Raw genomic sequence first — 12281 nt, 5'->3', positions numbered from 1 at the left:
GCTTAGTTGCTCCGTGGCATGTGGGATCTTCCCAGACCAGGGATCGAACCCGTGTCCCCTGCATTGGCAGGCGGATTCTCAACCACTGCGCCCCCAGGGAAGCCCTGATCTGTGATCTATTTTGAGTTAATTTCTGTGAATGGTGCAAGGGCTGTGTCTAGATTCATTTTTTTTTACGTGTGGATGTCCAGCTGTTCCAACACCATTTGTTGAAAAGATTATTCTTGTGCCACTGTATCACCTTTGTTCTTTTGTCAAAGATCAGTTGACCATATTGACGTGGGTCTATTTCTGGGCTCTCTTCTGTTTCGCTGACATATTTGTCTATTCTTTTGACAACACCACACTGTCTTGATTACTGCAGCTTTGTAGCAAGTCTCACAGTCAGGTGTGTCAGTCCTCTGACTTTGTTCTCTCTGCATTCTTCTTATCCCTCTTTCCTTTGACTTTTAAACAAGATGCTGCTGTGAATCAGACTTTTTCTTACTCCTGAGCTCTCCTGTATTCAGGGATGAGCTGCTCGTCATGCAAGCAGTTTTGCTCCTCCAGAGCTCTGTCTCCAGGCACTTTTCCCAGCTCCTCACATTGACAGGGTAACCATCTGGGCTTTCAAAATGAGGGACATTTGAGCTGGAAGGGATCTTGGAAGTGATCAAATTCAACCCCTCATTTAGTGCCCAGAGACATCAATTTGCTATATCTCCCATTCATGTTCCATACAGACCAGCACTCTCCAACAGAACTTTCTATATTTATGCTGTCCAATACAGTAGTTGTGTGGCTTTTGAGCACTTGAGATATGGCTAGTGCTACTGAGGGTCTGAATTTTTTTGCCGGGGGGTGGGCCGTGTTGGGTCTTTGTTGCGGTGCGCAGGCTTCTCATTGCAGTGGCTTCTCTTGTTGTGGAGCACGGGCTCTAGGCGTGTGGGCTTCAGTAGTTGTGGCACACGGGCTCAGCGGTTGTGGCTCTTGGGCTCTAGAGCGCAGGCTCAGTAGTTGTGGCACATGGGCTTCGTTGCTCCGTGGCATGTGGCATTTTCCCAGACCAGGGATCCAACCCATGCCCCCTGCACTGGCAGGCGGATTCTCATCCACTGCACCACCGGGGAAGTCCCTGAATTTTTAATTTTATTTACATTTAAACTAGTTAAATTTAAACAGCCACTTGTGGCTCGTGTCTATCATATTAGATAGTAGAGATCTGGAGTTGTGAGATCCACAGTCTGGAAATCAGAAGGATCAAATAGTTTTCTCAAGCTTACCTCTGCACAGCACTCAATTTCACTGGGTATTAGGCTGCTTCTAACCATTGAGGCTCTTCATTTTATTTAAATTCTCAAATATGTCATTTTTCTGTTATTTGACCCCGAGAAATTTCCTTGAATTACATAATACCAGGTATACATTAGACCAAAGTTTTTCAAACATTAGTTGGCCATGGAATCAATTTCCTGGCTCTAACCAGCATTTTATAAAAGATGTAATACATTAGACAGAGTAGAAAAGATCAGCACGTATCACACTTAAAATGTTGTTTTGTAGGACTTGTGTTTCAGATTGTATATGTGGGAGTGAAGGTGTCTGTATGTGGATATGCCATTATTTAAAATGTATTTCTCATAGTGGGTCTAAGTCAAAAACGTTTGCAAAAAATGCCAAGACTGTACTACTAAATCCAGAGACCCAAGTCAGACCAAATTGGGAGAGAATGAATGGACGAGCCTTTCCGGTGCTTTAGGAACCTTTGGACACATTACTTAAAGCAAGCAGAAAAACTGGTATGACAGAGTGAAGTAAGTCAGAAAGAGAGAGACAAATACCGTATGCTAACACATATATATGGAATTTAAGGAAAAAAAATGTCATGAAAAACCTAGGGGTGAAACAGGAATAAAGACACAGACTTACTAGAGAATGGACTTGAGGCTATGGGGAGGGGGAAGGGTAAACGGTGACAAAGCGATAAAGAGGCATGGACATATATACACTACCAAACGTAAGGTAGATAGCTAGTGGGAAGCAGCCGCATAGCACAGGGAGATCAGCTCGGTGCTTTGTGACCGCCTGGAGGGGTGGGATAGGGAGGGTGGGAGGGAGGGAGACGCAAGCTGGAAGAGATATGGGAACATATGTATATATATAACTGATAAAAAAAATAAATTAAAAAAAAAAAACTGGTATGAGCTCAGGCTGAAGTTTTGAAAGCAGAACTTCTGTTAGTAGTACTGTACAGACTCGTGCAGCTCACACCATGAAAAACTTCAGAAATGTTCCTTCTTCATACATCTGGTGCTATTTGTTCTTCTGATCCTATTGTCAAGGGTGGTATGCATTTCCCTGTTCCATATGAGAAGACTGTAAAACAATTTACTTTGGCTTGGTATATTTTTTCTGTTCCAAAAGTATTTCCTTTCATTTAAGTTCAAAAATTCTTTACCGAATTTATGAAAATTTCAAAGACCCTTCGGAACAGGATACGACACTCTATGTACACCTGATAAATATTTATTATCCCTAGTGCTTATTGTTACAGGTTCAGTTAACAGGGATGTGCCCCTTCAGATCTTGGTACCCCCTACAAGGCTGGGAGCGGAGGAAGGGCTGGGGGTGACGGGCTCACACTATGGAGACAGTGGGGGGGTAGGGGAGTAACCTATCCTCTTTCTGAGGCCCACATCCAGTTTTAGATTCCAGTCTGAAAGGCTAAGGCTGGGACCCTGGGGTGGGGGACGTTTGAGGAAATAAGGCTACGAGCAGTACTCATTCTCTGTATCAAGTAGCCCTCAGCTGTCCGTGAGAGGCTGGGACACACTAGAATATGAGCAACACACTCAAATATTAACTCAGTTAATCCTCGTAACAAGTCTAGGTAGTAGCTACACTATTATTAACCTCATTTTACAGATAAGGCAACTGAGGTACAGAGAGGCTACATGACTTGTCCATACAACTAGTAAGTGGTAGAGCTGGATTCAAAACCAGGCAGCTGATTTCAGTGTCTGTTCTTCATCACTATCCACACTACCTCTCTGGGTTTATGTTCTTTTCCGAACTATTCAGGCATGGTGTCGAGCTAAAGAATTTTTTTTTTAATATCCTAAGCTGCCATTGTTAGTGACTAGTTAGGCTGAGAAACCTCCATTAATTTGGATCCACGTTAGATTCGCTAAGAGTCTTCATCTTGCCTACAGGTTTCTTCGCACCGACTGAAGATATGTGTTCTTTGCAGCCTGAGACGCGTCATATTCACCCAGTTCTCCGGAAGGAAGGTAAGTCCCTAGCACCACCCTGTGTGAAAGGAAAGGCTCCAAGCACTGTCCACTGTTGAGAAAGTGAGCGCAAGAAAAGCAATAAAGCCTAGAAAACTGGGCGACAGGCAAAATCTCAATTGCCTTTACCAGGCACGTGGTAGCCCCTTCTGCAAGACAGTGGCCCAGGATCATTTTTCTGGCTGCTAGGGCAGACAGTGTCCCGGGCCCAGGAGCTACCTGCCTCGTTGGCAGATAAGCCTCTGGTTTTCCATTTGAAAACCACAAATATTATCACTCAGAGGAATGTCTGAGGTCAGTCGCCTGAATCCTTTCCATTGACAGGTGAAGAAAACCGAGGTCAACTTTGGAGACCAGACACGTGTCATGCAGGGGAAAAAGAAACTGAGATGTTGGGGAGAATATGTGAGGATTTCTGCCCCATTTCAGAATGGAAGGCTCTTCTGTGTTTAGTTTTGATTTTCTCCGTTTTCCAAATCTCCTACAGTGTTGATTATATTAGTCCAAAACATAGTCACTGTTCACCTTTTCTCCAGGCTCCATGTGATTCCCAATATACCTAAAGGCTACACTAGCTTCAAGTCATCTTGAGGTCCCAAACATCCTTTTCTTCCCACTCACTCTCATTTATTTCAGACTATGAAGAGAGAGCCATCCCCACTAACTCACGTGAACCAAAAAAACACAGTTGTTCTGTAACCTTGCCCCATTTATAACACGAGCAAGCCTCTATTGGGTCAGCCCTATTCTTAGATCTTTACAGACATAACTCATTTAACGCTCACCACGATCCTGGGAGGCAGGCACTCTCATGATCCCCATTATAAAGATGAGGAAGCCAAGGCACAGAAAGGTATGGACATGTCCTAGGACCCACAGTCAGTAAACATTGTTAGGGACCAAGAAGTTCCACAATGACTGGGTTCCTGAAGACCTGCTTAGAAGTCACTTTGGGTCACACCCAGTACTGAGTCCCGTACTCTTCCAGGTTCCAAAGCATGGCGCTTGGGCTGCTCAAGAGGAGACCATGACTTTCCCACCTGCCAGCTGCTGTCCACTGTCCTTTCTCAGCTCTCAAAGGGCCTGCTCTAGCCTCACCCCCATGCCCCAGTCTGCTATGCTATTTCTAATACATTGTGTTGGGAGATCAAACCACTTGGCAACGGCATTCTGAATTTCCTAAAAGGCATAATCAGTGTCTATTAGCTTCATTTCTCTCTGACTTGTAGTTCCATCTTGAAAAACTAAATTAGAAAACATGGCAGAGAGATGCAGTGGGAGTTTGGGGGCACTCCACGGTCTGGAAAGGTCGTGGACTTGAGCAAAGCCTTGGCGGCAGCTGCAATCAGTCACCTGAGACTTTCCCCACTCCTTCCAGGCGTTTAGGTTCTAGGCAGTTACCAGGGGCAGGCCTGCGGGATCATCGAGGTGTTTGCCCACAGAATCTCATATTCACTCACTTGCCCACAGGCAGAAAGGACTGCGCCCTGCCTCTGCCAGGGAACATGCCTGGAGTCACATAAAACTGGCATCCGTAAAATTGAAAATTGGCATCCATAAAATTTTATGAAACCATAAAATTGGTTTCTTCGACGGAAGCAATTTTAAAATGTTTACCCAGAGAGTCCCCAGACTCAGGAAGCATTTCCACATGGCTCAGGACTCCATTTCCCCTCAAAAGCTGCTCAGTGAGAGTCCAATCCAACCTGCACGTTCGCTTTCCTTCACTGAAGAGGCTCAACTCCTCTGCTTACAAGAAGTGAGCGTCTGCCCCGAGCCGACTATACCCTTACCTGGTACACTTACATGCGCATCAGAACAAACACTTCTGAGATGGGACTAGGCCGCCAGCATGGCCTCATTTCTATGGCATGTTGACTTGGGGAAGGGAAGAGTGGGAGAAATAGAGCCCTGAACCAGGGGGAATGAGACCCATAGTTCTTCTAATCTCTCTTTTGACAAACCACTCTGTGTCCTTGAGCAAATCACTTAATCTCTGTCTCAGTTTCCTCATACCACCTGCCCTACCTTTATCCATGACCTGCTGGATTAAATAAGTTTGGCTTTTGGAAGCATTATGAAACACTACCTACCCCCAACAAGCTACGACAAATGTTCTCTGGGTCCTTCCCTTCTCGGTGGCCCGAGTCACCGAAAGTCTGTACTTACACTGACCGCTAAGCCATAAGGATGGGTCATTCACTTCAGAAGCAGCAGCTGAAGGGGCTTGTATCTAAAACTAGAAAACCATGATCAGGAAATAAGTCCCTTCTGGGGCTGGTGGAATAAGGTAACCCCTCCTTCACCCCCACCCCCTGCCCCCTGTTTCTTGGCCATTGCCTCTCTCGGAGATAAAAGAATGCTACTAGACTCTCTATGGGGTACCACCAGCAGGTCAGAGCATCCACACTCCGAGCCACTAATCCCTGCAAAAAAGACTCCCTTAACCCCACCACCTCCCTCCCTGACTGATACGCTGAAGGCAATAAGCCAAAGGTACTCTCACCCTCAGTAGACTTTTTCAGTACCCACTTAAAAGTTAGTCCTCCAACCTTAAGGATCTTTAAAGACTCCAAATATCAAGCTGCTAAGACACTAGACAAACACTGTAGCTCATCAAAGTTCTAATAGGCCACCTCCACATGCCATTTTGGTAAGAAGTTTTGGTAAGAACTTTTTGGTCCCCCTCATCAGAGAGGTTTGGCTTTTTGATTTTTTCAGTGTAAATTCCTTTGGGTTTTTTGTTGTTGTTGTTGTTGTAATTTTATTTATTTATTTATTTAGCTGCACCACACAGCATGTGGGATCTTAGTTCCCTGACCAGGAATTGAACCCGTGCCCCCTGCAGTGGAAGCGCACAGCCCTAACCACTGGACTGCCAGGGAATTCCTGTTGTAATTAAATGAACACTCGCAATCTTAAGTGGCAGACAGTCATCACATTTTCCAGAAGGAGAAATAGAAACAGCAGGGAGTCAAGTCACTTTGCCCAGAGTTTGCTGTTTTTCACAGCCTCAACAATGAGGAGCTTTGCTTCGGTGACTCAAGACAAAACATATGTCCAAGGCTCTGAATCCAGAATTATTGGAAATCTGGAGGGGGAGCCAGCTGAGGTCCTCACTCAGCTGAACCTGGCCATGTCAGTAAATGCCTCTACGCTGCAGTTTTCCCATCTGTGAACTCTGGGCTAATGGAGAAACCAAAAGAGGCTGAGGCTTTGGCCAATCCACAAAGACTACACTACAACTCAAGGGATGAAATGCAACTTCTAAGAGTCACAAAAAGCAGGCAAAGCTAAGTGAAGATGCTTCTTTCTCTCTCCTCTCTAGAATTCACATCTTCCCACAAATAAAGCCCCTTAAAACTCATAATACTCTACAATGTTCCTGACTATGGGGATTGACAGCAATCCGTCCCAAGTTCCCAGGAGAGGCATGTTTCTGGGCAATGAGCCCTGCACAACTACCTCCAGCCTTGTTATCCTTGGGTCCACTGACAACTCTTCAAAAAATTGCCATCTTCCTACCAGCCAAAGGGCTGAAACAGAGGCCACAGATTACAGGCGAGAATGGTCCAACAGGCAAAATTTAACCAATGCTCCCAGAAACTTTTGGGCACCGTTGGTGGAGAAAATTGGGTGAGGATATTGGGGCGTGGTTGGAACGTTTTCCCTAGTGTGGGCAGCCAGAGAGTGTAAGGAGTAAAGTACAGGTGAGACCGCTGCCTCTTCCCTAACACACTCCCACCTAATGGTAGGACTGGTTCTTCCTAAAAGATGCAGTACCGATCCTTGAGAATGTCAGGTGTGCCCCCCGCTGAGGTCTGCAAAGGTGTGGTCAATATGCAAAGCCTCCAGACGTTATTTTGATATTTAAAAAATGTTAAGAGCCACGAGCAGCCAATTAAGAATGAACTCTTAGGAGTATATGAGGGTGTACGAGTATGAACTAGAGTGCATTAGAGAGCTGGAGTCTCCCACTGAGCACTCGGCGAGGTGTTGACTGGCGGGGAAGGGAGGACGTTACCTGGCCAGGTCGAGGAATGAGTCAACTGTCTCTTTGGGGACCGGTGGGGGCCCCGTCTCCTCCAGACCCAGGTCGCTGGACTGAAGGGTCTGCGCGCCAGATCCAGGCTTGATGATGAACGCCAAAGCGACTGCGAGAGCCGAGGCGCCTAGTGTGGTGAGGCCGAAGTAGGCTATGGCGATGCCGCCCAGGCGCCCGAGAGAGCTGGCATCAAGGGAGGCGGCGCCCGATACCAGGCTGCAGACCACCAGCGGCAGGATGATCATGCGCAGCATGCGGAGCAGCATCTCTCCAGGAAAGGCCAGGTAGATGACCTGTGTGCGGTTCAGCTTGAGCCCACGCAGCGCCGCGCCCAGGCCGGCGCCCGCCACCACTCCGGACACTGTGAGCAGCACCAGCGCGTGGCGCCGTAGGAAGCCAGCGCAGCGCCGCGCGCGTCCGGCCGTGCTCCCCCGCGCGCCAGGCCCCGCTGCAGGCCCCGCCTGGGCGCTGTCTAGGTAGCCGTTGGTCTCGTTGCTCTTCTCCATGGCGCTACCCGCGGCTCCGAGCTGGAGGAGGCAGGGGACTGAGGCTCCGGGAAAATACGCGGCTCTCAATGAATGGATCAGGCGGAGCTGCCGAGGTCCGCTAGCTGTGCCTAGCGGGTTCTGGGAGCTAGCCCGCGGGGCTCTCCCGGTCTTGGCCCTGGAGCAGGTGCGGGGAGGGCCAGGAGAGACGCGGGAGAGCGGGCTGGAGCCCCGGGGTGAGTGGATCGCGCCGCGCCCAGTCCTGCACGGCGTCTCCGGTCCGAAGATGATGTAATGAGGGAGCTCGCAGTTGCGGAGGAGAGGGGGAGCTCTGAGCGACCTGGGCCGGCCCCCTGCACACCCACCGCCCCGCCCCCTCGGCTCTGGCCAATCAGCGCCCGAGAGTCTCCTCCGCGAGCCCCTCGCCCGGCTCCTGGCCACCGGCGCGGGGGGAGGGGCGGCCCGGCCCCGGACGCCTACTGAGGCTGCTGGGGTGCGGGTGTAGCCGGCCAGTCCCGGCGCCCGCAGCCTAGGAGGCCCCGCTAACCGAGGCCCGCTCCCGGCGACCGCGGGGGTGGCGGGGCCTGAGGGACAGCCAGGGCTCGTTGGCACCTGCCGGGGCCGCTCGGGCCGGCCGGGGTCTGGGCCCTCGGGGTCAGAGGGTCGGGGAGAATGTGGAACGCGGTGACGTTCCTTGTCCTGGGGGTTGGGGGAGGGGAGGGGTTGCCAACAAGGTTGGTGCTGTCGCCCCCGCGCGGCCCGTTTTCCGCCGGAGAGCCCGCCCGCCTCTCCTAGGAAGGGTCCTCGCGTGAGGGGATCCTGGGCGCGCTCCTAGGCGCGTGGCTTGGGGCCGCCGGGATAGGCCCTGGGTCGCCAGACAGCTGTCAGCGGTATGTGAGCTGAAGACCAAAACTTCGAGAAGAAACAGAGCTCTACCACCACCACTTCCAGTCGCGTTTCTACTTTGTAACCTCAGCTGAAACACACAAGCCACTGAGTTTTAACCTTTTCCATCCCCTGGGCCCCAGCCATCGTATGAAAATAGTGCAGACAGCAGTTTAGCCAGGCTGAACAGATGGTTCCTTAGAAAATTCCCTGATGGTCCAGTGGTTAGGACTCCGAGCTTTCACTGCTGAGGGCTTGGGTTTGGTCGGGGAGCTAAGATCCCACAAGCCGCGTGTCTTGGCCAAAAAAAGAAAAAAAAAAGTTCCTTAATGTTCACATTAGATTCGTTTACTTTTTATTTCAAATTGTATTTATTTTAACATCTGTTCTGGTCACAGCAGATATGAGAGAAACCTCTGCAGAGTCGTTTTACTGTCACATTTATTAGATTTTCATATTTTTTTCATTCTGCTTTTGAAAGGAATTGTTCTTTTAAGACTTTTGTGAAAGGGAAAGCTTCTTATGTGTGGCCAACCGGAATTAAGGAGGAAGATAATTTACTATAGATCTCTTGCTGAAAAGGAGTCATCTTAAAACATGCCAGCACAGATATTTATGCAAATCAATACGCCTTAGTAAAGAACTTTAAGGAGATGTCCACATTTTGAGACAGTGAGGATTTCATAGCTTGAAGCCAGCCAGCCAGCTGCTGACTGGAGTTTGTAGGGTTTTTTTTGAGGGAGGGGGTACAAATCAGGTGAAGAGCTTACATATTTTTATCTGGTTTTGCAGAGCAAAAGTTTATTTCTGTGTGCACTGAAGAAAGAGGAATTTCTACAGACACACTCTGTGTTTTGCCAACCAGCCCCTCCCTTCATTTTGACTACCACTTTTATGCAAAGGATTTGCCATTTCCAACTGCCTGCTTTACATCTCCACCTGGGTATCCTGCAGGCGTCGCAACTCAACATGTGCAAGACTGAACTCCTGGGGGCCTTCCTCATGCCTGCTCATCCTGCTGATTCCCCTATTTTTGTTACCAGCATCATTGACTTCCCAGTCAACTCTGCTTGAAACCTCAGAATGACCTTTGATTCTTCCTGGTGTCTCCTCTCACCTGACCAATTCCCAAGTCCCACAGACACTCCTTGTGCAATATTTATCCCATACTCCCCTCCCATCCGTTCCCAAAGCTGCCATACTGGCTCAGTTCTTATTTCCACACTTCTTACCTCAACTGTCAAGATCTTCCCACCTCCAGTGCTCATCCTATATTTTGCCTTGCCCCAGGCCTATCTTCCTAATGAATAATATGCTTGTTAGGATTAGGTTGGGCTTCCATCCAGCAGGAAAAAAAAAAAGGCGCAATGCCTTCTCCCTTTGAGAACACTTCTTAAAAGTGGCACACACTATTTCCTTTCTATTTCATTCACCAGATTTCAGTCACATGACCACACCTAGCTGCAAGAGAAGTTAGGAAAGCTAATCTTAATTTGCACAGGCATGAACCCGGTTAAAAACTGGGGCTTCTGTTACCACAGAAGTAGGAAAGAATGATATTGGAGGACAGCTTCAGATCACTTCTTTTTTTAAAAAATTAATTAATTAATTAATTAATTTTTGGCTGTGTTGGGTCTTTGTTGATTGGCTCGGGCTTTCTTTAGTTGCTGTGAGCGGGGGCTACTGTTTGTCGCGGTGCACGGGCTTCTCATTGCGGTGGCTTCTCTTGTTGCGGAGCTCGGGCTCTAGGTGCATGGGCTTCAGTAGTTGTGGCTCGCAGCCTTTAGTAGTTGTGCCTCGCGGGCTCTAGAGCGCAGGCTCAGTAGTTGTGGCGCACGGGCTTAGTTGCTCTGCGGCATGTGGGATCTTCCAGCACCAGGGCTCGAACCTGTGTCCCCTGCACTGGCAAGCGGATTCTCAACCACTGCGCCACCAGGGAAGCCCCAGATTACTTCTTGTTCAAAAGTTCTCAGGGTTCCCACTGAACTAAAAATATGCTCTTCAACCTGGCATTCAAGATTTACCATGATCAGCTCACTCTCCAGCCTTGTGCCCTCTATACATGCAACAAAAATGAGACTGTGCTGCTTCCACATTTTCTGGCCTCTGCATCCAGTTCCAGTTCAGATACTACTTCTCTCCCAAAGCCTTTCTTAACGCCTCTTTGCTCTAACTCTGCCTGCTGCCCATAGCTTTTTGGGCTGGTCCCACACACTTCACAGCTGCGTTAATAGTTAACCCTCAACTGGGAGTAGGGAACTCCCTGCACTGCTGGTGCTTTCATTGGCTATAAGTATGGTGCTGAGTGGGAGAGCAGTGTTTGGAGGTGCCTTATGCCATGCCAGATGCATCTGTCATTGAATTAGCAAAACCTCTCCTTAAGGAGGAACTGGTCTCTTGGGACTTCTTTCAGGGACTGGCTGCCCTGTAGCAGTTCCGCCTACATATGAGGCAAACCAAGAAACAGGTGTCGGCTCCTGGCCTCCCCAACAGCTGGTAAAGGGTTTCATTTTCTGCCTTCTTTTTCTCTTTCTTTTTTTTAATCCCTCTCCTTTTGTTCTATTACATTTTCTTTGTCTTTTCATAATTTTACATGCCTCCTGCTTGTAGGGATTTAGTATCAATAAATCATATAAACTGACAAATAATATTTATATTATTAATAGAAACATTATTTATAACATAATAAATAAAATAAATAATTATTGATTCCTATATTTAGACACCTTCCCCCACTACACTCACAAGTGTTCTCTCTGGGTTCTAGATGTATAAGTACCAAATTACAGAAATACCTTAAAACTGGGCCAGTCTGACACCACTCACTATCACCACCACCATCATCTGATGCTTGAATCTCTCAATAGGTTGGAGTACTGTTCAGCGAGTATCTCCTTTCTTCTTCCTCCCATTTGGATGGGCGTGTACTTACCCCTTTGACTTTGAGCTTGACCATGTGACCTACCTGGCCAATAAAATAAGCAGAGGAGTAAAATGTTTTTGCAGAGTTGCACTTGGATTCCTGAATATCCGTCACCCAGCGTGCCCCAGATAGATGCTCCACCTTCATCCTGGCACCAGAACAGAGAGGAGTGTGTCTCAGACCAGCCCACAGAGGTTTGCCTTGCCCAGCCCCCTCACAGCCCAGACAACGCACAGCCCCATGAGTCAGAAAAACAAATACTGTTGTTGAAACCCACTGAGTTTTGGAGTCATGCATTATTGTGGCAATAGCCAAGTAATACAAGTCCTCTCTTCGACATCTATCCCAGTTATCTATTACCATAACAAACCACTCCAAATGTCGTGGCATAAAATAACAACCAGTTTCTTATGATCATATATATATTTTAAATTTAATTAATTAATTAATTAATTATTTTTTGGGTGTATTGGGTCTTCGTTGCTACGTGCAGGCTTTCTCTAGTTGCGGTGAGCGGGGCCTACTCTTTGTTGCGGTGCGCGGGCTTCTCGTTGCAGTGTCTTCTCTTGTTGCGGAGCACGGGCTCTGGGCGCGCGAGCTTCAGTAGTTGTGGCTTGCGGTCTCTAGAGCGCAGGCTCAGTAGTTGTGGCGCATGGGCTTAGTTGCTCTGTAGC

The 12281-nt window shown here is 48.1% G+C and overlaps 1 protein-coding gene across 5 annotated transcripts in view; it reads right to left on the bottom strand.

The window, feature by feature from the left end:
* The window catches only part of SLC1A4 (solute carrier family 1 member 4), a 99294-nt gene that overhangs the window by 16896 nt on the left and 70117 nt on the right, over nt 1-12281 (bottom strand). For 2 of the 5 annotated variants that reach the window (XM_027131841.1, XM_027131842.1), the window contains 2 exons: nt 11650-11755; nt 7294-8775 (listed from right to left, as the gene is read on the bottom strand). The exons of 1 other annotated variant lie outside the window; for it this stretch is intronic. In XM_027131841.1, coding sequence (XP_026987642.1) covers nt 7294-7820 — 527 coding nt within the window. In that variant the 5' untranslated portion in view covers nt 7821-8775; nt 11650-11755. Of the gene's footprint in view, nt 1-7293; nt 8776-11649; nt 11920-12281 lie in introns of those variants that run through there. 2 more of the 5 variants (XM_027131843.1, XM_027131844.1) reach the window with 2 other exon arrangements.

This window comes from Aethalodelphis obliquidens, unplaced genomic scaffold, assembly GCF_003676395.1.
Source record: "Aethalodelphis obliquidens isolate GAN/ISIS:26980383/991018 unplaced genomic scaffold, ASM367639v1 scaffold40, whole genome shotgun sequence".
Classification (NCBI taxonomy): Eukaryota; Metazoa; Chordata; class Mammalia; order Artiodactyla; family Delphinidae; genus Aethalodelphis; species Aethalodelphis obliquidens.
This window is presented reverse-complemented; position numbering and strand designations above follow the sequence as displayed.